The following is a 23445-nucleotide window of genomic DNA, read 5'->3' on the forward strand; positions in this document are numbered from 1 at the left end:
GCCACGTTTAATGCGGTGCCCGAGGCGACGGCCGAGTTGGCCTATACACATGGGCTGCCTCTGCTTACTAGACTCTCTAAATCAACTGCTGGAATATCGATCTCTGGCCTGGTGTGTGAAGACATGCCCTAAATAGTTGAGACACGGAGGCACTCCTTTTCTAGATCACATGATAGAGAATGTGAGATCAATACAAATTCTTTGGCAGAAGCCAGGGCCTGGCTGAGCCATTCGTGCGCCTTGGGCCCCAGGAGCGCAGCGCCGCCCCTGGGAGCGCGGCGCATGCGCAGCCCCAGCCCCGGGCACGCGGCGCCCCCAGGGCTCCGCCCCCAGCGCCCAGTGCATGCACAGCCTTGCCCCCGCCCGGCCCGCAATCCCGCACGGTGCCCCCTACAATGGGGCGCCCCGGGCGGTAGCCCGGTCAGCCCGTAGCTTGGGCCGGCTATGGCTGAAGCTAGCCTAGGTTCTAAAGGAAATGAGCTGAGGCACTCAATCTAGCTCTCAGCAGTCAGGTTCTGGATTAAGAAACCCACCATCAAAGGTGGCATCATTTGACAGTTTCAACAGAGAAGCAGGGCTTGGATGAATTTAGGAGAATAAGTCACTTTGATCCCAAGCTGTGGGTAGGCCTGGCCTTAGGGCAAGGCGAGCAAGGTGGTTGCCTTGGGCCCCACACCTTCAGGGCCTCACACTGCCAGGCACCCGCCCATTCAGCTGCTCGCTTGCTGCGCTGTCTTGGTGCCCCCTGGCCACATGGTGTAGCCAACCACCACATGCCACCTGCAAACTCTTTGGCTGGGCCTGGCTGTAGGTGAAAGCAGGCCAGCAGTGGAGGATAATGTGAGGAATCTTGCAAAGTGGATTAACAATTGAGTTTACTCTCCAACACTGTTAATTCACCACTACTTAATTTTCTTCTTTTTTTAAGTAAATGAGGAGGATAAATCAGAAAAAGCCAGGAGCAAGAAAAAAGGCACATTAATCCCATATTTTTTCTTCTCTTGCCTCTTTCTCTGTAGTGCACTATAACTTTTTTCTTTTACGTATTTTAAGCCTTCCTACCTTGCTGCCACTGGACTAAAAGACCCCTGCTGTGCTAAATCATCATCAATCACTCATAGTGGAGGACAACAGGTGCTGCTTGCAGGGGGTGGTGATTTAGCGTGAATGTGAACCAGCGGATTGGCAAATGCAGGAGCTTTATGTGCAATTCCTATCCTGGGACTATAGCAGTGTTTGAAATGTAGACCGTGCTCTTGCTTTGTTGGTACATTATGTTCTAATACTCAGTGTGCATTCATACAATTCTAATAAAAGAATGAAAGGCCAAAGAAATGATCAGTTGACAAACCAGTAGGTGTTTGGCTCCAGAGTGACTGTGAGAAGACTGTGAGGGAGGGAAAGTGGATTCAGTGTCCCACAGCTAAACGCAAAAGGATGAATAACGCGTTGTGCCGCAGCATCTCTGTTTTTGAGGCTTTCTGTGTTTAATCTTAATTTTACTTCTGGGTTTGTTTTCAGGTTTACATTTCACCTTTAATCCTAAATTGTCTTTGGTGTGGAAGCAAGGGATTGCAATTAAAAGTACTAGGCTGCAATTCAGGAAATCTGAGGTTACTATGCAGACACCACGATTAACACTGAGGTCACACAGGTGGAATTCCAAAAGAGGTCCCTGGCAAAAGAGACTGATGTCTGTTGTCATTGCTTTGTTATTCAGAGTATTTAGAGATTATCTCACCTCCTCCACTGCCAACGACTGCCTGGGGATCTCTGATTAGATTGTATATCACTGATATAAATGGCCCCAAGTGTTGAGAAGGAATCTTTCTGTTTGTCTCATATAAGGACATAGAATATAAGAGCATAAGAACAGCCATACTGGATCAGCCCAGTATCCTGTCTTCCAACAGTGGCCAATGCCAGCTGCCCCAGAAGGAATGAACAGAAAAGGTAATCATCAGTGATCCATCCCCTGTCATCCATTCCCAACTTCTGATAAAGAGAGGCTAGGGACACCACTTCTGCCCATCTTGGCTAATAGCCATTTATGACCTATCCTCTGTGCCTTTATCTAGTTTTTTTTTTTAGCCCTGTTACAATCTTGAACTTCAGAACATCCTCTGGCAAGGAGTTCCGCAGGTTAACTGTGTGTTATGTGAAGAAACCTCCTTTTGTTTGTTCTAAATCTGCTACCTCTTAATTTCATTTGGTGACCCCCTAGTTTTTGTGATAGGGAAGACTTCACTCCCCAGCTTCCTGTGAATTAAATGATCATATAGGTAAGCTCTTAATTATATGAAGATGGACACAAGAAGTTATTCTGATGCAGCAATCTCTGGTGCTTAAGATTTGTGAGTGAAGATGAATGAACAATTCTTGATTTCTATGTATTTGTGAAATGTATGTCAGAAGCTCAAATTTCTCTATTATGAATTTAAGAGTTTGCTTTTGCAAGTGATGCCTTGATAGTGATCTATACTCTGAGTAGGGTTATTATTTGGCAAACGTAAGGTTCTCTGGAAATTTAGTCTGAATCCAGGGTATTTGTAAAAGAGTACTTTTACAAATTGGGAAGAGATGCTGTATAGATTAGAATATGATAGAGAAAGGGATGAATGTGAATTTTCTTTTACTTTAACCTGATGAAGAGTGCTATAATATTTGAGTAAAGATTCTTGGCACTGGTGACAATTCAAAGAGAAAGTTCTTATATTGATGATTTCCATACAAAAAACGTAGAAAGTAATGGTGGCACAGGAAAATTGTTACATGTACGGTGCTCCTGTTGCAGCATCTAACAATATGAGTTAATATCTTGGAAATACACCAAAATAAGATTTCTGGTGAGATGTTCAATGGCAACAAATTGATTTAGAGGCATAAATCAATAGGACTCATGGAAGAATTCTTCAAAGGCACCAAACTCCCACTTTTGCCTTTGGAAAATGTATCCATGTGCTTATAACTCACTTAGGCCATGTCTACACTAGGAAACTATTTTGAAATTACTAAATTAAAATGAAGAACTCCTGATTTAACAAATTTGAACTAGTGCATCCACACTACAGGGGAGCCTTGAAATTAGTGTGAGTCAAGTGCCGATAATGTGGATGTGCTGACTCAGACTTAGAGCCCCAGGAAGGTGGCCTCCCAGAGGTCAATAAGTTTAAATTAGTGGCACCGGGGTGTCCATGCCAATGCTGTTTCGAAATTACTATTTCGGAATTAACATTACTCCTCGTGGAAAGCAAGAGTACAGAGTTTGAATTCTGCGGCCCGTTATTTCAAAATAATGTGCTTGGTAGTATGGATGCACCACTTATAAAATCAAACGTGGGGGAGTTATTTCAGAGTAAGGGTATGTCTACACTACAACATTAATTCGAACTAACTTAGTTCGAATTAGTTAATTCGAACTAAGCTAATTCAAACTAACGGATCTAGACTAAAAAACTAGTTCGAATTAGCGTTTTGCTAATTCGAACTAGCATGTCCACACAGAGTGGACCCTGAACCAGGCTTAAGGATGGCCGGAAGCAGTGCCGGCAGGGCATCAGAGGAGGACTTAGAGCGTGGAGATGCTGTCTCAGGCTAGCCGAGGGCTGCGCTTAAAGGGTCCCGACCCCCACCCCGGACAGACAGTTCTCAGGGGTGCCCCGCTTGCAAAGCAGTCCTGGCTTGGAGTGCCCGGACTACCCACATTGGGCACATCACAGCACTCGGCCATCAGCCCGGCTGCACTTGCCGCAGGCTGCCATCTGGGGAGAGCGGGCAATTGGGGGGCTGCAGGAGAGGTTCCACCCCCAGAAGCCCGCAGAGCCAGCCCAGTCCTCCCCATCGGGGGCTCGTACCCCATTCCTCCCTCACCTCCTTCCACTTACCCTTCCCTAGCCCCCCTTCCTGATGTACAAAATAAAGGACAATTGTGTTCAAAAATAGAATCTGTCTGTATTGAACAAAACTGGGGGAGACTGGGAAAAGAAGGTGGGAGAGGGGAGGGCAACTACAATGATCAGGGGTTGTGAACAGGTCCCATATGAAGAGAGGCCAAAGAGACTGGGACTTCTCAGCTTAGAAAAGAGGAGACGGGAGGGGGGACAGGATAGAGGTCTCTAAAAGCAGGAGTTGGGTGGAGAGGGTGCATACAGAAAAGTTCTTCATTAGTTCCCATAAAGAAGGACTAGAGGACACCAAAGGAAAGGAATGGGTTGCAGGCTTCAAACTAATAACAGAAAGTTGTTCTTCACAAAGCAAAGAGTCAACCTGTGGAACTCGTTGCTGCAGGAGGCTGTGAAGGCTAGAACTAGAACAGAGTTTAAAGAGAAGTGAGATCAAGTCATGGAGGTTGGGTCCATGGAGTGCTATTAGCCAGGGGGTAGGAGTGGTGTCCCTGCCCAAGGTTTGTGGAAGGCTGGAGAGGGATGGCACGAGACAAATGGCTTGGTCACTGTCTTCGGTCCATCCCCTCCAGGGTCCCTAGGGTTGGCCGCTGTCGGCAGACAGTCTACTGGGCTAGATGGACCTTTGGTCTGACCCAGGACGGCCATTGTAAGCTCAGGGCTCAGGGTCGGGGGTCTCACTGGACCCCCTTGATTTTCATGCACACTTGCTCCTGGGTGGCCAGGCTGGCAGCTCTCCTGCCCTAGCTGGCCACCTTCCTGTGCCTAGTGCGGAGGCCATGGACGAGGTCCACGATGTCCGCACTAGGTCAGGCTGGTGCCCGCCTCTTGCAGTCCCGGGCAAGCTCCCAGGAGCCGCCAGCCTGGTCCCGGGAAGAGTGGGAGGGCTAGGGGGCATCGGGTGGGTGGCTCAAGCCGTGCCAGGTGCAGGGTCTGCTAGCTGGGTGCTGGCAGGATTGCACCTGGCACGGGCACCGTAGCCAGCCCGTGCCCCTTTAAGGGGTCCGGGGCCGGGAGCGGGGCAGACAAGTTTCCCTGGTGTTGGCCAGAGTGGGCTAGCCTCCCACTAGTTCGAATTAAGGGGCTACACACCTCTTAATTTGCACTAGTAAATTCGAACTAGGCTTAATCCTCGTGGAATGAGGATTACCTAGTTCGAACTAAGCGCTCCGTTAGTTCGAATTAAATTCGAACTAACGGAGTGCTAGTGCAGCGCCTATGAAAGTTAGTTCGAACTAACGTCCGTTAGTTCGAACTAACTTTGTAGTGTAGACATACCCTCAGGTACTAGTGTAGACCAGGGCCCAAAGAGATGAGGTGGTTGGTGTAATATATTTTGAACTTCACCCACCTTGCCTCTCTAATATCCTACAAGCTAACTCAGTTAAGCACAGTTGAAAAATCCCACTTCTGTCCCACATTATGTCCAAATAAAAGCTTGTAGTGTAGTCGTGAATTATGTTATTTCAGAATAAAGTCCGTTATTCCGAAATAACACTGCTGTGTAGGTGTACCCACAGACTCCTCATACTTCTCCCTTCTTTTGGTCTATTAAAAGTATAGGGAATAGATCAGGAAACCTTTATTGTGAACATATTTATTCTAGTGCTAGGTGGATTGTATGGGAGAATTTCAGTTCTGCTTGATGTTTGAAAAATGTGTTGATATGGGTGACTATGAAGAAATGTTGAGGGATATGAGTGCCAAGAAAAAACAACAACATTTTATCCTTCCTCTATAGTCATTTCTCTACAGGTCTGTAAGATCCAAAAACTTCCATGCCAGAGATGCATCCTTTGGTTCCAGGGTACAGGCTGGCCAAAGCTGTTGGTATTCTGCATGGTTTTGCATCTATAAATATGTATCCAATATTTGTCTCTGGAGTAACTGCAATAAGGTTTAGGTTGGACAACAGGAAAAACTCCTGTCAGGGTGGTTGAGCACTAGCATAAATTGCCTAGGGAGGCTATGGAATTTTCATCATTGGAAATTTTTAAGAGCAGGTGAGACAAACACTTACCACAGATGGTCTAGATCAGGGTTTCCCGAAATTGTTTTGACTGCAGAGCTCCTATGGAGTCCTGAACATTTAGCAGAATCCTTAAATTATTGTGATTTTTAATTCCATAGGTACCCAAATAAATAGATAAAGTTATGGAAATCTATATTTATTTGTTGTATATTTCTTATAAATTCTTTTTTCTAAGAAAATGATAAAAAAAAATAGTAACAAAATAATAATACAATTGTCATTAATATTTTCTTGCCGAGCCACTGGGCCCACTGCACGGAGTCCTAAGATTCCATGGAGCACACTGTGGGAAATCCTCACCTAGATAATACTTAGTCCTGCCACAAGTGCAGAGGACTGGACTAGATGACCTCTTGAGCTCCTTTCCAGTACTACAACTTGGATTCCACCAGGACAAAAAAAGCTATTTTTAAATACAGAGAAAAACATAATATTTCAAAAGTCCACCTTTTAAAAGAAAATATTTTAAAGTAGGAATTCTTTTGTACCTCTTTTGTGGAAAGAATATCTCAGTGGGGGTTCCACGGTACACCCCTGGAAACTTCAGGTGTCCCAACCTAGGAAACAAATCAGGAAAGGAGAAGTCAGCTTTCTTTAGCAGAGCCTCCTCCAATACTCAATGAAGACAACAGAAAGATTTTTGGTGGCTTTAGTGGGCTTTGGACCAGCACCTCCTAAGGAGAGCACCCTTTCAAGAAATGACAGGGGACATTGAAAGATTTTTATACCTTTACAATCCTAGTTGGCTAACATCATGTTTATAATAAACTTAAAAAACAACAAATAGTCTGGTAGCATTTTAAAGACTAACAAAACATGTAGGTGGTATTATGAGCTTTCGTGGGCACAGCCCACTTCTTCAGATGACCACAGTGTTGGATGTCCAGAACTAAACTACCCCCTGAAGCTTTTGATCATGTTTATGATTTACCCATTGCAAATCTACAATCCATGACAAACCAGGTATTTCCATATTTTCTGCGCATCTGTTATTGGTGAATCAGAAAGCCTGTAATCCAACTCAACTAAAATATAGTTTCTAAATGCAATGTGGCCCCATTCACAAGGGCCAGACATGCCATGATAGAATTGGAAAACAGAATTCTTTGGCTCAAGCTGAATACAAGTTTTTCATTTTACACCTCAAACCTCTAAAATTAAAAAGGAAAATAAACGCAGCAAGATAAACTGAGAGAAAGCATTTGAAACTCAAAATAACTAGAGAGGAACCCAAACCAAAATCCAAAATGTGAACATTCTTAAACACTGAGGTGATGAAAACCTATATTTGATTCTTTTCTGACCTGGTCTATCTCTAAAAAAATAAATGAAAGGTATCATGACATGAATGGCAAAATGCAAGTTTAAAATCAAAATGCTACCAAATATGAACTGCATTTTTATATTGTATTTTTGTTAGAGATGTTTGTTTCTTTTCTCGCTTCCTCTTTTCTGACCAAGACGTGATTTCGAAACACAAGCAAATACATGTCAAATCCTTTCTGCCTCTGTTTTGCCATTCCATGTCTGAAATTCTGCCAAACTGAAAATTTCCATTCAGACTAACTGGTATTTGCTGAACTGATTTTTTTCTTTAACACTCATTTTCAAAAATAGTGGAAACTGTGTGCAACTCTTGCTGTTTTTATGCATGGAATTTTAACAGCAGCTAGCTGCCCATGTGGATCTTTTTCACAATGGTCCATTTTCTCCTATGGATGCTCTGAAAAAAACCACAAAAAAGTTTGGAAACACTTGCTAGTCTTGGTTATGTATGGTGCCAAAGGTATAAAATGCCAATAGCAGCTAATTTACTCCCAGACCAAGCAGAGAAAAAAGAAACTTACAATCAACAGAGTCAATAAGATCAGTGGCAAGTTTGTTAAAATCTCTTTCACATGCACTCCCTTTGCTTTTGAAACAAAAACAAGAGATTATGAAGACTTTGGCCTCATCTCACTGCTTTTATTAATGTATGAGATCACCATTTTCGCTTTTTTATGATTAAAATGAATAGTTAGAATAACATGCTCATGGAAAGTGTTGGAGCAGAATTGTTTATGTAAAAGAGGTCTTTGATGTTAATTGTAGAAAGCATTCTCTCCAGCTTGAAGTTTGTTACAGGGATTTGAAGGGAGGCAATCTGGCGATGTACCATGCTGAGGAATCTCCGTCAGGGTTTGTGAGTACAGCATACACTACTAGCTTGTGAAAAGCAGCAGTATTTTGGAAGAATTTGCACTATTTTATATGTGCTGTGATTTATTTTGTGTAATGAAGAAAAATAAAGGAAGGAGTTTGGAAAAGTGAATACCCTGTTAATTATTTTGTTAGCTTTGCAGACCTAAAACCTTTCGTTTCCTCCCTCCTGCCTACCTCAGTTTCTCCAGTTCCAGGGGTGTACTCATAGCTTTTTTACACAAGGTGGGGAAAAGAGTACTAATAGTCTGAATGAAGGAGATATTAAAATGTGATTATTCCCAGACTAAAATCTAAATACCATTAGGATGGAATTTGAGCTCATTAAGATATAATCGTTTATAAAAAAAAATAAAGAAAAAACCCTCAATAAAACAATCTTAGTAAAAAGACATCTGAAATTGAAAGATAAGGCTATGCTTTCCTTCATGTCTTCCCTCCTCTTGAAAACATTGGCGCATAATGAAACACAGCATTCCAAAGAACCTTAGCTTGGCTTGCTGACCCCCACCACCTTGTGCGCTTTTTAAAGTTTTTCCAATCTATCTCCGTTAAATAAATGTCGCCTTCTGACTAACCCCCCAGTTTTGCCTGTCTTTCATATCTCCTTGTAGAAGTCCGATAAGCAATCTAACCTAACATGACCAGGACAAGCCCTCAAGCCTCTCTGCAAAGCCTTTGTTTATCTGCAATTTCTTAGTCACTATGAAAAAACTAAAAAAACCCAACAAAAAGTCTAGTAGCACCTTAAAGACTAACAAAAATGTAGATGGTATCATGAGCTTTCGTGGGCACAACTCACTTCTTCAGATGACCTGAGTGGGTTGTTCCCATGAAAGCTCATGATACCATCTACATGTTTAGTTAGTCTTTAAGGTGCTACTAGACTATTTGTTTAGGTTTTTTTAGTTTTTCCTGTTACAGACTAACTCAGCTACCCCTCTGAAGCTTTTAGTCACTATGGACAGTCTCTTGGACCCACAGTCTTTGTCATCTTCAATGTAGCCCTCTTTTGGACTTATATCCAAGTCTTTCCACTTCTACCTGCAAAGTCTTGGCTTTTTTTTGTTTGTCCAGCCTCGAGTTCAGCTCATCTCACACCTCAGTTTGTGAAATCTCTTCCTTTTCTCTAGACTTGACAGTTTGACACCAGTCACAATATTCCCAGCCCACAAAAAAGTCAATGCCACATACTGCTGGTAGGATCCTCTTCCTGAGTCCTCACTCTGACCAGGTCACTTCTCTCTTTGCATTGCTCTGCTGGCTCTCCCCATCCCCCACACCAAGCACAAGCTCCTTCATAATTTTGTTCCTCCCAGAACTTCTAGTTTATCTGATTGTAAACCCCACCAATATACTGCCAATGACTGCAGTCTTAATTGCCCATTAGAATTCTGCTTACTCAGTCACCATTGCACTTTCTTTCATGCTGCCTCTTATGTGTGGGGATCAACACCCTGTAGATATTCGGAAAGTGGACTCATTGTCTTCTGTTGTGATGCCTACAAATTCTTTTCTGTCTGAAGTTGGTTAGGCAAGTAGCAAGCTGAGACTTCTGTTTTGTTCCTTCATTCTCCCACCCCAACTGTCTGTCTGTTTTGTTGAAGTGTTGCATCCTGTCTGACAAACAATGCAAAGCTTTTGGTCTGCACAGTGCCGCACACACAGGGGCCCTGATCCACCATTGGGGTTGCTAGGCATTACTGCAATATAAATAAATAACAATATTAAATGCAATGCGCTAAGACTATGTAGTGTGTGGCAGAATTGGGAATGCAATTTGTAAGATCTCACCTCCTCTGTAAAGACAACTCCCTCTCCCACTGTAGCAACCCAGACAGCCATCACCATATCTGCCATATACAGACATATAATGACGCATAACCATCTAATTATATCCAATCACCTCTTCCTCTCAGTTCATGTCCGCTCCAGTCATAAGAGCAACTTCTCCACACATTCATCCACAGAATTTGTTTCATCTGCTGTGGCATTTACAGCAAACATTTAACTAATTTAATAGATACACTGGTTTTCAGTTCTAACAGGCTGCACAATTACTATTTGGAAAGATATTAAGTGACACTTTTTTTTGTAAACCAAACCATAATAGTTAGTTGTCCATGCACTAATAATTTACATTCTGATGATTTGTACTTCTGTGCCCTGTTCTCAGCTACAGTATTATATTTTTCCTGGAGCATAATGACACTGTGTTTCAGTATGTTGGCATGGGTAAGTGTGGGAGCATATTAGGATTGGATGGGGAAGTGAAGCAGTGAGGGGGGATGGAGGAGTGGGGGCACTGGGATGGGCAGGGATGCAGAGGTTGGGATGCAGCCCCATTCCCAGCACTCGGAGATGGGGATACACATCCTCAAATTCCTGTGTGCTGGCAATGGGGTGGCAGACAGACCATGCGGTTTGATGCAGGGCACTCACCACAGCTCAAACCTGACCGCACACATGAGGAGGATGAAGAGAAGAGGGCTGGGCAGCAGTGGGAGAGACACACCACATAACCGCTTAACAACTGCCTGCCTAGTACTCCTGAGCAGCACTAGTTCCTCTCCTGCCCTGACTCAGCCAATGGGATCTATACATGTGTGCAGGAGGCGAGGCAGCACATAGACCCCATCTGGCTGCCTCTAGGTGCTGGACATGCCAAGTGCTTCCTGACCCAGGAGCCACATGGTGCAGTGGCAACAAACCTGCTGCACAGTGTGGCAGTGCTGCCAACTGGACAATCAACGGCCCAGTCAGCAATGCTGACCAGAGCCTCCAGGATCCCTGTTTGACCAGATGTTTTGGTCCAAAATTGCACATCTGGTCACCCTTAGTAGTGACAGCCTCGGGCCTGTGAATGGAAAGGGAAGAAAGCAAGGGACCTCCTTCCTCTCTGGCTAGGGTAAAGGCTTGTTACAAGGTACATCTTGGTGGACATTTTTTTTTGTTCTTCAGAGTGACTCATACCTTATTATTTTAAGTGTTCGTCTAGTGTATTGAGCTAGTGTCCAGTATTTTTCATTTTTGGTTACATTGTTTGGTCTTGAGTTAAGAAGTTAGTGCTGTTAAGCCTGGGAAGTAATTAGGAATTAATGGAACATGCCTTGGTGCATTATGGGAAATGTAGTCTGACCAGGGAGCCCATCTTATAGACAAGAATTAGAGAAAAGAGACATATGATCTATAATTATCATGAGGTATTGTAGCCTCATTTTAGAATCAATGTATTTCATATTCTGTCTTTCCATTTGTCTGTGAAAATTTTTGACAAAAATTGTATTTTTGTTTGTTATCTACATTTTCTACAGTTGGGAAAACCAACCAACCAATCCACGCCCCCTTCCCCAGCCTCCCGCCCCACATTTTCTGACCAGCTTGAGCTCAGATATAATGAGCATGAGAGTCATATGAAAGATAGATAGTAAGGTAGAAAGGTAGAAAGATAGATAGTAAGAAATCTGAGACTTGATGGAAGTCCCAGGGCTGTCTGAAGAGTGGCAGTGGTCCAAGGCCTGTTCACACTGAAGAACTAATAATTATCACACCTAGCTCTAGTGGTCAGTATTATTTTACCACTGAGGGAAACTGAAGAAAAGAAAAGTGACATGACTTGCCCAAGGTCCCCTAGCAGGCCAGTGGCAGAACCTCAGGCCTGTGAATGGAAAGGGAAGGGACCTCCTTCCCCTCTAGGAAATATATGTTTCCTAAGGTAAAATCTAGTGATTTTTTTTTTCACTAGACCACACTATTCCAGGGTTTCACACCTTTTTTCTTGTTATGCTTTTATTCTTGGTTTTCTCATATCTTTATTATGAGATCTGGATATATAAAATTTCAAGTATGTTCAATTCCCACCTTTTTGAAGTACAAATTTAAGCTGTAATGGTCTTTTTCTGGATTCTTGCTGAAACACTTTGATTTTTTTTTCCTGGTTAGGCTATATTGTTCATATATTGCTATAGGTTTCCAGCACATCTAAGTTTCCCTAAAGACTATGTTTCATGGGTGTTAATGTAACCAGGTAAACAGAACATAGCAATCTTTAGTGGGAGTCCCATGAACTGCCTGCCACACTAGATATTTGATCATCAATGTTGAAGATGGTCCAGTTATATACCTGTTTTCTTGCCTTATTTTCTTGAAGATTCCTGTTTGCATGCTGTTTATTTTTAAACCTATGTTTGATATTTAACATGTGGATATAATTGTTGTATGTATTTTTCCAACCAATACTACTATGCAGTAATTTAAGGCACAAATCTGGGTGTTACGTTGAATCAGAAGCTTTATACAAAATCAGACAAATATCTTCTCCGTGTTTTTGTTTCTATCTATCTATCTATCTATCTATCTATCTATCTATCTATCTATCTATCTATCTATCTATCTATCTATTTTGCTGTGATGCTATCAGAATACAATGTGCTAAGCACTGTTCACACAAGAAGATACAAGCACTGGTAAGTTAAAAATGTGGCAGGCAGTTCATTTTTCTGGGAGAAATAGTTTTCATGCATTATATCACAGTTGGTCAGACATTGTATTACTAATTTATTGGAGCTGCTACAGAATAATTTTCTGATGTTGCTGCTAACACAGATAGTTCTATCATTGTTTGGGTTCTGGGTATCTATGCTTTTATGTACTGGGTTAATTACTCCCTTTGTCCCTATATCAGGTGTCTGGATTGGAGGGTTAAATAACTTCAGACGGGCAACTGGAGGCATTGTATCCAGTGTTGTTTCAAAATCTCTTATACAGCCCGCGCGCGTGTGTGTATGTAAAAGCCACAATGTTCTGTTTTAGTTTCTGAAGGATTTCCTTTATTTCCAGAATTGTTATAAGGGTGTCCAGGAGAGCTGGTTGTTTTAATGGTGTCTTCAAATGTAATTGTCTGATTTGTACTGAAGGCAATTTGGATTCTTTTGCCATATTTTATACAAATTTCAATCAGGATTGCTGGAGTTTATTTTTTCTTTTAACAACGTGTTTCAATTCTTTACAAATTTTCCAGGAGAAATTAGTATTTCTCAAACTCTATGCTCTAACTGTATTGATGCTTCTTTATGTTACAGGACTGATTTGTACTTTCATAGTGTGTTATAATAAACAAGTAGCACACAGTCACGTATGAAGTGAGTAGCTTCATTATATATTGGAAATAATATATAATTTGTAATACTTAATGAAGCTGTTTTTGAATATGAGGGATCACATTTCCAAAAGAAATTGAGTGTCTTATCTATAAAACTTGTAATTAGAGCAGGATTGAATTTGTTTTTTTCTGGGACTTTAACAAAAGATAGCTTTTCTACCCGTCTGAACATTTTTGTGAAAAAAATTCATTGTGGTCATTTTTTTCAGGGTTTTCAACAAAAATCTGGAAACCAAATGTTTTCATTAAAAATTAAAGGTTTGCAACCCTTCTGCCCCCATCAACCAGAAGTATTTATAAAAAAAATTGAATTTGACACTCAAAGTCTTTTTGGCTTCATGTAGTTTTCACAACACTTAAAAAATAAGTAATAAATTTAAAAAGTGGAATTAAAAAGTCATATAAAATAATTAGTGTTTTCCCACCAGTTGTAAGTATAATACAGGATTAAGTATAATATATTATTGGTTGTTGTTAATGAAGTTGCATTACCACACAAAGATGGTTGGTTTGTGCATTTCTGAAAGAAAGTTGGGTTTCTTGCCTGTAAGTATGTCTCTCTTAATAGTTAATGGAATTGCAGAGAGCTCCACTTGATAAGGAATGAGCTATGCTATTGGGGGTGGGGAAATTTGCATTTCCTCAGCTTCTCAATCATTCCCAGGTCCTGCCTAGAGCTCATCTAATTTATGCTTAGATAAAATGGCCTCCATGGGGCCTTTCTACAGACAAAGTGTAAACACCTGGAGCATCTTAGACACCTTCCCCCCAGTCCTGCTCCAACATGATTCTCTAATCCATTGGCTATTGCATGGTGGATGCAGAGGAAGATGGTAGAACCATTCTCCTGGTTTTATGTTCACCAGGAAATCCTATTTATTCTCCAGTGACCAGGTCCACAACCATATCACTGGTGCATTTAAACTGGCAGCAACAAGCTGTACAAGTGTTTCCTATAACCCAGGCCTATTTAAAACAAACAAACACACAAAAATCCCACACTCAAAAAGACACCCAATTTCTTTTGGAAATGTGATCCCTCATATTCAAAAACAGTTTAATTAAGTACAGGCAGTCCCCGGGTTACGTACAAGATAGGGACTGTAGGTTTGTTCTTAAGTTGAATTTGTATGTAAGTCGGAACTGACTTCCAGATTCAGCCGCTGCTGAAACTGACCAGCAGCTGACTACAGGAAGCCCGAGGCAGAGTTGCTCTGCCCTGGGCTGCCTGGAATCAGCCGCTGATCAGTTTCAACAGGAGCTGAATCTGGACGCCTAGGACAGAGCAGCTGGGGTGCTGCCGGGTAGGTCCCCGCAGGGGCGGCGCTGCGGGGACCAACCGGGCAGCACCCCAGCTGCTCTGCCCCAGGTGTCCCCAAGTCAGCCGCTGCTGAAACTGATCAGCGGCTGATTCCAGGAAGCCCGGGGCAGAGCAACTCCGAGGAGCGGCTCTGCAGGACCAACCCAGCAGCCCCAGCTGCTCTACCCCAGGCAAGAAAAGCCTGGTCTGCTGGGGGGCGCACTAGCTGCGCCCCCCAGCAGACCAGGGAAACCCGGACCGCGGGACCGCGGGACCGCGGAGATGCGCCACGGTCCTGCCTGCATCCTCCCCAACTTTGCTCCGTGTCTCCCTGGTCTGCTGGGGAGTCTCCAGGAAGACGAGGAGCAAAGCCGCGGAGGGGCTCGGGCAGCGGGGCAGCCCAGGCGCTTCTAGGCTGTCCCGTTGCCGGCTTCCCCCGAGGCTTTGCAAAGCCGTGGAGGGGCTCGGGCAGCGGGACAGCCCAGGCGCTTCTAGGCTGTCCCGCTGCCTGCTTCCCCCGAGGCTTTGCAAAGCCGCGGAGGGGCTCGGGCAGCGGGGCAGCCCAGGCGCGCCTGGGCTGCCCCGCTGCCCGAGCCCCTCTGTGGCTTTGCTCCGCGTCTTCTGGTCTGCAGACCAGGGAGACGCGGAGCAGCTTTTCTCGCCCTGGAGTACATGGGTGGCGGGACCGCGAGGTCCCGCAGTCCGTGTCCTCCGGGGCGAGAAAAGCCCCGTTTGTAACTGCGGATCCGATATAAGTCGGATCCGCGTAATTCGGGGACTGCCTGTATTACCAATTATATATTATTTCCAATATATAATGAAGCTACTCCAAAGCAGCAAAAGTCTGGAAATAGAATCTGCTGGTGCTTAGAATATTTCCTCTGAGAAGCAAGTGGAAGAGTGACAAGATTAGCAAGAGTATGATGCTTTCCTCCCAACTCACTAGTACAGAGAGGAAATGATAAGTTAGCAGAGAGGGAGAGAAAGGGCCAAAGAGAATCCCAAAGAGAAGCAAAAAGAGAAGAAAGAGGGAAAAAGTTGAGAAAGCAAATGTTCTTGCTCCCAGGATAATGTGTAATAAAGTTACAGTACCTTTCAAAACAAACTACACTAATATGGAAGCTATGACATACAGATTGCTACAACTGCAGACTATTTGTGCAAACCTATTTTCACTTGTTGCATTTACACCAACTGCAGGAAGACTAGAGTATCTCTGACTTGAACAATGTGAGAAAGAGTCCGGGTAAATATTGGATCTATCCAGATTTTGGCTCCATTGATTAAATAAAGAATACATTTAGCTGAACCTTACAGCTGAATACATCTTACTGAACCTTAACAATCGAACTGTGGTAAATCCCACCACAGAAATGCCTGATAGATTCCTGGACCCAGCACCTTGTTCCTTCCATACCCAGAAAATGATGTCCCTTACCCCACCAAAACTTCCAAATGTAACTGACTAGATAAAGAACAAATGTTAATACTCCCAGAATGCCAATGCATCTTGGTATCACAGTCCTGCAAAAACACAGATCTAGTCAGCTTTTGACTCCAATCCTTCAAATTCCATTTACTAAAGAGAACTTAGTTTCTGTTACAACACTTCAAAAATCCCAGCACAACAGCATCACAAAAAACCCAGTTCCAGCACCTGGGTCTTGCTAAATTTTGGCCATAAATTCCAGAATGGTGTCATCAAAATAAAAAGCAAATGTTGCTTTTACTAATTGACTGAAAAATCTGGAGCTGGATAAACCTTGGTACACAAAAGATACAAAAACTCTAATTTGGCACTGCCACTTCTATCTTGCTTTAACCAGCTAATTTTTAGCAGCATACCTGGGGTATAGTCTAAATTTAGTGCACACACAGTTTCTTTTAATCCATCAAATACAAACAAACAAATCCCTATGCATGAATCTAATGGTACAGTTTCCAGATCTGTGGCCACGATTTGGCAGGATTCAGATTCTTTTTGTGCTGCTCTTGCTCTGGAAAACATTGGTGTTTGGATTTTTGTGCACTGTAGAAAGGGGGGGGGGACCGAGGAATGTTCTGTATTTAGGCAGTAGCATTCAGATTTTTCGGGCCAAATCCTGGCAGGATTTGGAAGGATCCAGATGCTGGTTATGAGTTTTTGTGGCACTACTGTGCACGGATATATTGCATCTAGCATTTTTTGTTGCTGCCGGAATAGGCAAGAGCCAGATTGGTTCTTTATTGAACCAGTGGCATTTGCAGGTTGGGGGCCAAATTGCTATTTGGAACCAGGTGTTAGATATGGGTGTTTGTGGCACTATTGCACTGGGATGCTTCTGGGGTCTGGATTCTTTCTGAACAAATACAGGCAGCTACACTTGTTCTTTATTTTCGCAGCTGCTTTCAGGGAGCTAGGACCAAAAATGTCTCGACCCACCAGAATCCGGCAGGATCCAGCTTTTACCTTTTTCCCTGAGGGAGAGAGGCAGCCTGACTGACAGGCAGAAATCTGATCCTGTGAAAGACACAGAGAGCCAATGGGAGGCAGAGAGAGATCCATCAGTTTGGACTGGAGGCCCCTGGAGGAGAACCAGAGGAAAAACCACTGAATTGAGCTCTGTCAGTGGCGCTTACTGCTTCCAAAGGGGAAGTGCTGGGAAATAATTAATGTTTTTATTAAATTTGGAGGGAATTTTTTGCAGCCGATCGCCTTGCGTTACCTTCAGGTGGGTCTTTCCAGCAACTTTTTACGTAGCTCCAGAGAATTGCATGGTTGTGGGTTGCAAAAAGGATCCTTTAAAAACAAGCTAGCTGCGTCTCGCTCGCTCGCTCGCTACTCCCGTTAGGTGCAAAGCGAGTCATGTTGTTCGCCATTACTAGTTCTGCACACGTTTGCGAATCAGAGCTGCCAGTTACACAGATCGCTCTAGGGATACAGCAGGAGTGTAAATAAATACCGCGCCGCTTGTTTTGCTTTCCGCTGCTGTAAAAAAGTGGCTTTTGCTCTGTGTTTTAACCTGGCTCTGGCTTAGAAGCCAGGTGAAAGCAGGGAAGGGAGGGATTTTTTTTATGAATGGGACTCTTTGAGGTTAATTAGCTATGCAAATTCAAGCAGTTCATTCATGATTTTTTTAAAGCTAAAAGCCATCTTGTATTCCCCTCTAGGCTGATTGGAGACCAGATCCCGAGGAAATCTTCAGGTCCAATGCCCAGAAAATAAAAACACTGAGCTAAGACTTGTGGAAGAGCTGCAGAATGGATGGATTCTATGACCAGCAAGTGCCTTACATGGTCACCAACGTGAGTGATCAGTTCAAAAGTTGGTGTTTATTAACTTGACTCCGACTTATTTCTCTGGGGGGAGTTTTGCGTTCATATTATCTGCTTTGTTACCGCTGTAGAGACGCCTCTTCATCTCGGAATCTTGCCTTTAAGATGGGCTTAGATTCAAATTATTTGAATAAAGCATAATTTTCTCTAAAGGCAATTTTTGTCGTCGTCCCCTCCCTCCCCCCGCAAAAAAAAGTAAAACCATGCACATGATTAGTGGAAGAGGAGGGCATCAACAGCAGCTGCATGCAAAGTTTCTGGCGGTGTTTGCCTGCAACACTGAGAAGAATGAAGTTGAGGCAAACGTTAACCCTTCTTGCTTTCAGGATTTTTGCAAGCACTTTTACAAATAACATTCAGAAACAAAGCAGCCTGCTAGATTGTCCTTATTTGAATTTGCCTGAATAGTTTAAGCCAAGGGGATTTTTTATGCTATTGTGGAGATCTGTGTACTCCAGATTGCTAAATATATATGTAAATAGTGTGCTGCAGCTGGAGCATATTGCACATGTATCTATACAGATAGATGCATACTTGGATAAATAGAATGTGTTGCATCTAGGCATAAGTATGAAGGATGTTAGGTACTCAGCATAATCCTCTGTTGTAAATTTGTAGGCAGAAATTAAGAATCGAAACTGTATGGCAGTCATTTTCTCTGTGGAATATGTAAAGAATCCATGTAGGCTTTGTTTAAATGTGGAAATCTGAGGGTTGTGTGAGTGTGTATTTTAAAGTAACTGATCTTTCCTGTTTATAGAATCCGTGTGGGAGAAACTGCAATGAGAGACCAACAAATGTCAGGAAAAGAAAATTCATTAACAGAGACCTGGCTCATGATTCAGAAGGTGAGAGCTCACTTCCCACCCCCTGACCTACCCCTCTCCCACCGTGTTTTATTTAATCATGCAGACAAGTTCAATACCAGCTTTTAAAAACAAACCAGTCTTTTTTTAGACCTATTTGTCTAGATTGATTTGTATAAATAAGACAAGAAAATTGCATTGAAGGTTGTGACACAACCTGGTAAAGGCAATTAACTGTGAGAGTTGCTATTCCTTCCTGACTCACCCTGTTCTGTTTTAGATATTGCTGCACATATGGCTCATAAATGTCACTCACTGAGGTGAGAATTTTGTGGTATCTGACACAGTGCCATACGTTCAGCAATACACAGTCCAGTGTCTTCACCTTCAGGTCTTGCCTACATGACTTCTTTCTTTCTTTCTTGTAACATTTTCCACTATTGCTACCTCTGGTGCAAGTCCACGAGTGATAGCAAGGGTGCCAGAGATGTTATAGATTAGCGGCTGTTGTTCTAATGAAAGCAGGGCTGGAGGGCAAGACAGTTAGAATACCATCAGTTTCTTCCAGCCTATCATCTTTACTAGCATTTGCAGTGTAAAGAGCACCAGTGGACTTGTGCTGGTGGTTCCATTGATGCTGAATTTTAAGCAAGAACGTCTAGCTTGGTCCAGGCAGGGAAGTATCCAAGCTTTGTAGACTGTTCTCATATGAATAGCCATGTTAAAATCAGTGGCAGTACTTGCATGAGTAAAGTGAGCAGGATGAACCTCAGCTTCTACACATCCTCGCCTAACATTGTACCCCCAGGTAACCTTTCCAACAGTGAGATGAGCTGGAGACCCCTGAACCTCTGTGCTTAAAATTCCTGTAACAATGCCTGTTCACAGCAGGTGATGTGCCAGAATGAACCCAGGGCATCATCCCCTCGAATGGACTAATAGTTTGTAACATTTAAACACATATCAGGTATGCCTGCCAATATCACAGAAAAAGGAAGTATCTTTCCAAAAGTTAATAACCTTCAAAAACATTTGTTCATCAGTCTAGACATCATACTAAGTTTTTACTGGGTTGCTAAATCTGTGAAAGTAGGGGCCACAAATGGGATGACATTCTGCCCTGATTTACACCCAGTATGACCCTGTGCATGTCAGTGAAGCTGACAGGATGTAATGCAGAGTAACTTTTAATCCAGGGATGAGGCAGTGCCAGTTTAATTTCAAATCTATGTATGATGCTAGTATAGAGGAATCAATGTGTATCAAAGCAAAATCATAACTATAGCGTAAAAGAGTAACCCCTTACTTAACTTCTATGTCTAATGGAGCCACCGAGATTTTCCTTTTACATTTTATTAGCTGCATTTTGCCCTTTATTTACTTCAGATATAGGGTTTTTAAAAATTAAATCCCTACTTAGGCAAAATTCCCATAGAAGTCAATTACAGTTTTGCTGGAGTAACGATTGCAGAAGAGGCCTGTATTGTGTAAGCAGAAATAGATCATTTGAATACGAGGTTATCATCTCAACTTCTCTCTGAGTTACAGAATAGGCATTTTTGCTATATAAGCAACCTTAACGGATTGTGATGATTATTTCAGGAGTCAATTACAGTAGTGTGAATACCTCTTACAGGAAAAAAAGTAGAATAATCTTTAATTGCAACCAGGGTCTATCTGTTCTATCTGCCAAAGTAAAATTTACATGCATTTTTCTTCAAGAAAATATTTTTCCGACTGTAGTTTCATCTTATGGGAAGATTAAAGGTGTGTGTCTTTTATCTGTGTCTTTATCTTTTTTCAGAGCTCTTTCAAGATCTGAGCCAATTACAAGAGACATGGCTTGCAGAAGGTAAGGGGGGAAACTGCTTGTAAAAAGAGGAAAAACAACTCTGGAGGAAAAAAAAAAAAGTCCTGAACTTGCTGTCTTAATGTTCAGCCCAATTAATTGAGCTCTAAAAGAGCCACCTCATGTGTCATGCATACATTAGAGCCTCTGATGAGTTTGTCTTTGGGGACTCTGGGGCTGCTCTACCCAGTGTCATCACAAATTACCAGGAGAAATTGCTTCCAGCTCACAATCACATCTGCTTTTGGCAAGAACTAATGCACCAAGACTTCAAGTTCTAAGCCTCTGTTCAGATTTTAATTGCAATTGATCAGGTTTATATTATTGTACCTCGAGAGACTGCATGCAGCCAGAACTGGGCTTGCTGTTTCCTTTACAGCAGCACATATAATTATTTGGTGTTCTGGTGGAGTACTTTTCTGATGGCAGAAATTAGTTTCTCTGGGTTCATCGGGACGGGATGCTTCAAGATTTAAGTGCAAGTGTCTTCTTTCCATCTTGTTCACAGCACAGAACATTAGGTGTGTATCAAATACTTAATAGGGAAGGAGATTTATTTTTCCATAAGCTTTTTGATATTGTGTATAAGTTTTGTTTTTGTTTTTTTTAATTTTTTTTTATTTCTTACTTTTTATAGGACGGTAGATTGGGTACTAATTGTAAATCTGTCATTTGTCATTTTACAATTACTTATGGGTTTTAATGTTTCAGGTAACCTTTCAAGGCTCATAATATGGTTTTAACAAAATCTTGAAATCTGAATTTAGATTAGCTGTAGAGATATGGGTAATAAAAAGAAGGAGATATTGCTACAAGAGAACTTCAACAAAATTTAGAGGAGCGTTTTACAGCTAGAGATGTATTTGTTCACTTCAGTAATTTGTTTATTATTTAATGCTGTTTATTGTGAGTATGAAGATTCTTATATATTGTCTGTTTCAATACATCAAAGATTTTTTTTATTTGAACTTTACATGGAAAACTTTTATAACATAATTTAACATGATTTTAATGTAAACTAAACATTTCTGTGAATTTACACTGATTTAGTCACTGTAGGTATTCATGTGCTTTATTTTTAGCATATTCTATTGGATTATGCACTATTGTTGTTTACTGAATAGATGTTTTGTTTCCCTGGGAGAGGGGAGAATTGCATGGGACTACTTGCCATGGAAAGAAGGAAATGTTGCTGGTGGCTACTTAGCTTTAGGCTGATTTTTTGATAACTTTGCATGTAGTTGGTCAAGCTGTTAGCCTGTAAGTGTGTTAGTTTTGCTGATGTTTTTATTCTCTTAGCATGAATGTTTGCCTTTAATATGTGTCTGTCAAGATATTATCAAAATTTCTTTAATAAAGTTATAGAAAGGAGTTGGAATGTAAGTATTAATATATTTTTAATAATTGAAAATATAATGTTTTCCAACAGAATAGTCTTACACTATAACAATCAAATAAAACAGTGACTGTCTCTTTGATGGTAATTTTAGCAAGGATCTGTTGTTGTATCAAATCTCATTCATTTTAACAAACTAGAAGTTTGTCAAAACACTAATTGAAAGGTATGCTTTTCTTATGATAAACATTTAGTTTTATTTTTAGTGTCTGAATCGTCTCTTGTTCCTGCAAATGATTAAAAAAATTATTCTAAATCAAAAAGATTCTTGGCAGGTTGGCAATGTATGTGCAGAGCAGCTTAGTAAATTGGAAAAAATAAGAAAATGAAAATTGACTTATGTCATTTCTATAAATATACAAAGGATTGTAGTCGTGAAGAAACTGCATTTTTCTTCTAAAAGTAAATTAATTTCCCCAGTGCTCTAAGTTTTTCCTTATGTTTTTAAAAGAGATTACTTTGATAGATTAAAGCTAGGTGTCTAGCCCTTTGTAAGTAGGCTTGGAAAAGCTTGTAAATATCATATGGTAAGTATAAAAAGTTACTTTTTGCCTGGAGAGACCCAAACAACTGAGTTTTAAGTTTATATTTAATAATATATTTCTGCAGAGTTTTAAACCTAAATGTTACAGATATCTGCTATTCTGGAGTAGCAAAACTATAAATTTCAGACCACTGTCTGTTTTAAATGAGAACTAAAATAGTAATCTGCTTCCCCCAGATTTTACAGGCTTTGCAGATAACCTATCATAGAACTAAAGAAAAAAATTACCTTGTTTTTAATTCTGTGTTGACAAGTTTTTAATTATTTAAAAAAATCTTCATAAAAGATTGTAAACTTGCACTAGTATTTACAATTAAATACTAATGTTAGGGATGCTGTATTTTGGCTTTGCTGAAGTGCCTGCTGGATAACTTCAGCTAAGAAACAGATCTCAAAATTAGCTTGTTTACTCATTGTTAGATTTATCCATTTATGTCCTCCTGGACCTTCATAAACTAGAAACCTGCCAATTTGGCAGCATCAGTAATGTTTACATATTTTTTCTCATGATGCTCTGTAGCCAGGAAAGTGACCATGAAATTTTAAAGCATCTTGACCTTTTTTAAAAGGAGCAATGGCAACTGACCAAGTTTCTCCCATGAGTTCAGAACCCCACTGGGGAGTAACCAGGTCAGAAAATCTGCATATTAAACAAGAGAGTCAAGGGAGTTACAATGTATCACACGTGAAGAATGCTTGCAAAAAATTGCAAAGGCGTCTTCATACTTGGGACTTTTAGCCAGCATGCTTTTACAGAACAGGGTCATTTGTTGTTTACTGTAAAGAATCTTAGTAATAAACAAGTAAACACATAGGGATCTGTTCACTTTTCAGTACTTGTACACAACTTTCATTGTAAATAACAGGATTTACACATGTATGTTGAAGGACAAAACTAATCCAAAGTGCAAAATATAAATAGATTATTGTATTAGTTTGTT

General features: G+C 41.5%; 1 protein-coding gene across 4 annotated transcripts in view; it reads left to right on the forward strand.

The window, feature by feature from the left end:
- Window positions 1-17147: 17147 nt before the first annotated feature.
- ETV1 (ETS variant transcription factor 1) overlaps window positions 17148-23445 on the forward strand; it is an 81208-nt gene continuing 74910 nt past the window's right edge. For 2 of the 4 annotated variants that reach the window (XM_075922294.2, XM_075922295.2), the window contains exons 1-4: window positions 17148-17305; window positions 17745-17879; window positions 18670-18757; window positions 20520-20567. In XM_075922294.2, the coding sequence (XP_075778409.1) occupies window positions 17835-17879; window positions 18670-18757; window positions 20520-20567 (181 nt within the window). In that variant the 5' untranslated portion in view covers window positions 17148-17305; window positions 17745-17834. Of the gene's footprint in view, window positions 17306-17394; window positions 17525-17744; window positions 17880-18669; window positions 18758-20519; window positions 20568-20598; window positions 21086-23445 lie in introns of those variants that run through there. The other 2 variants (XM_089776681.1, XM_089776682.1) reach the window with 2 other exon arrangements.

Source organism: Pelodiscus sinensis, chromosome 2, assembly GCF_052426305.1.
Source record: "Pelodiscus sinensis isolate ZL-2025 chromosome 2, ASM5242630v1, whole genome shotgun sequence".
Lineage (NCBI taxonomy): Eukaryota > Metazoa > Chordata > Testudines > Trionychidae > Pelodiscus > Pelodiscus sinensis.